The sequence below is a fragment of the Coniophora puteana genome (genome assembly GCF_000271625.1).
Source record: "Coniophora puteana RWD-64-598 SS2 unplaced genomic scaffold CONPUscaffold_156, whole genome shotgun sequence".
Lineage (NCBI taxonomy): Eukaryota > Fungi > Basidiomycota > Agaricomycetes > Boletales > Coniophoraceae > Coniophora > Coniophora puteana.
The window spans coordinates 830-2,603 of record NW_006913208.1 but is presented as its reverse complement, the minus strand read 5'-3'; the positions used below and the strand labels follow the sequence as shown (position 1 = coordinate 2,603).

At 48.6% G+C, this 1,774-nt stretch overlaps 1 protein-coding gene across 1 annotated transcript; it reads right to left on the bottom strand.

Moving 5' to 3' along the window:
• Positions 1-827: 827 nt before the first annotated feature.
• Positions 828-1,214, bottom strand: CONPUDRAFT_160756 (uncharacterized protein; the record flags this gene model as incomplete). The annotated part of the gene is made up of 1 exon (XM_007777882.1): positions 828-1,214. The coding sequence occupies one exon, from the start codon at positions 1,212-1,214 to the stop codon at positions 828-830; it is 387 nt and encodes a 128-aa protein (XP_007776072.1).
• Positions 1,215-1,774: the final 560 nt, after the last annotated feature.

The following is a 1,774-nucleotide window of genomic DNA, read 5'->3' as shown; positions in this document are numbered from 1 at the left end:
GGACACGAGGCCTGGTCCAAAGTCCGGATAGACCTTCCTAATGGGGAAAAAGCCTGGTCCAAAGTCCGGACTCGCCAGCGAGGTCTGAGCAAACAGTAGATAGGGGCTAGTCCTGGGTCCGGATTCGGATCGGACATAGGATATCATGCCTGGTCCCATGTCCGGACTGTGACCAGCCTCGATGCCCTGGTGCGTAGTCCGCACTCATAAAGGCCTGTAACCCCGTCCGGACTTCAGCCACTGTTTTTGTAGAGGAAGTATTTTCAAGTCATATCTTTATAATTAGTGGCATATGGAGCTTTTCCTAGTTACTGAATAACCATACTTGCGGTGGACTTCGAAGTGAGGCGCCCTTCTTCACGTATAACCAAGTATGCATTATTGGCGGGGGGAAGATTCGAACCGGCGGTGACGCAAAACAAGATAGCCGCTGTAACCGCTAAGCTACGGTTGTACATTTCACGCGTTCCCAGCTTAGCTATATTATTAGATACACCACAATGGGGACGAAAGCAGTGCCACCCCCACCACATTACTGACGCTTGCTCTGGCTTAAGCTGATATTTGTTGACAAGTAGGGCGACTCCTTCTCGCTGCCTCACCTCTGGCAACACTCAGTTTCTTTTTAGTCCCATCATAATAACACAAGGTTTTATAGGGGACTCTATCATTGCTAGTGCTTGCAGACTGCCCCGACTGTTAAGACTTATTACAGACAATTGGTGTATGGCCAACATTAACGACGCTGACGATGCCTGTTTCCATGTCCGGATAGTAATAACCCCTATCCCAAGAGGCCTGTCGCTCTGTCCGGATTTTTTTACCACCTACTCCCAGAGGCCTGTCGCTCTGTCCGGATTGGCGACCCTGAATAGGGGTAAATGTCCGGATCGGCCAGCGAGATTTGGGACCAGGCCTATACCGGGATATTCGGGGGTCCTAGTACGATCCAAGAATTGCAGTGCGTTGGAGCCGGAGATGAGCGTACCGGTACGAGCTTGGAGAGACTGAAATGATATAGGGTCCGTGAGGAAGCGGGACAGGTGACGATTGATGTTGTAGGCACGGTGGATGAAGGATTGGAAGGCATCATGAGCAACTTGACATGTGCGCGAAACTCGTATGAGCTCTCTCGGGGAGAGACAAGAGAAGATTGCTTCATAAACCGGGGCGCGCGAGAAGGTTTGGTTGATATGGTCCAGCTGATGTGACATGTAGATGGCGATTAGAGAGGTCTTTTAGAACAATACGATGATCACGATTATGATGATACGGGTGCGCATCGAAACAGACTCAGTAAACTCTCCTAGGGGGAAGGTAATAGTACGCATTCAAGACACCACGTCAATAACATAGAACTTCGTGCGGAGTTTCAATCTACCATAACTCAATTCGCCGCTTGGGGTTTCTAGCGCTTCGTCTTACCCCTCATCGAACAGTTCATCGCCAATTAGATCAGAAGGAAGCTAAGCTACAGTGACCACTGCAATACGAGGCCTTTTACTGTCAAGTATGTCATTGTATACGCCATAGGAGGCTTTCGGTAGGTTGTACTTCCTGTAAGCGGATTCGAAACACGACGAACGCTTAAGCTGGCATAGATCATTTTGCTGTGTTGCCTGTTCAGTGGTTCGTCACATATATCAAACTCTCGATGAAGTTTCAAATTCTACTTGCATTTGCATTTGATTGTGATACAGAGATGAAAGTTCAAAGCCCGACTAGGTCACCAAGACCAAAGAACCACCCACGGAGCAATGATACACATACTTAC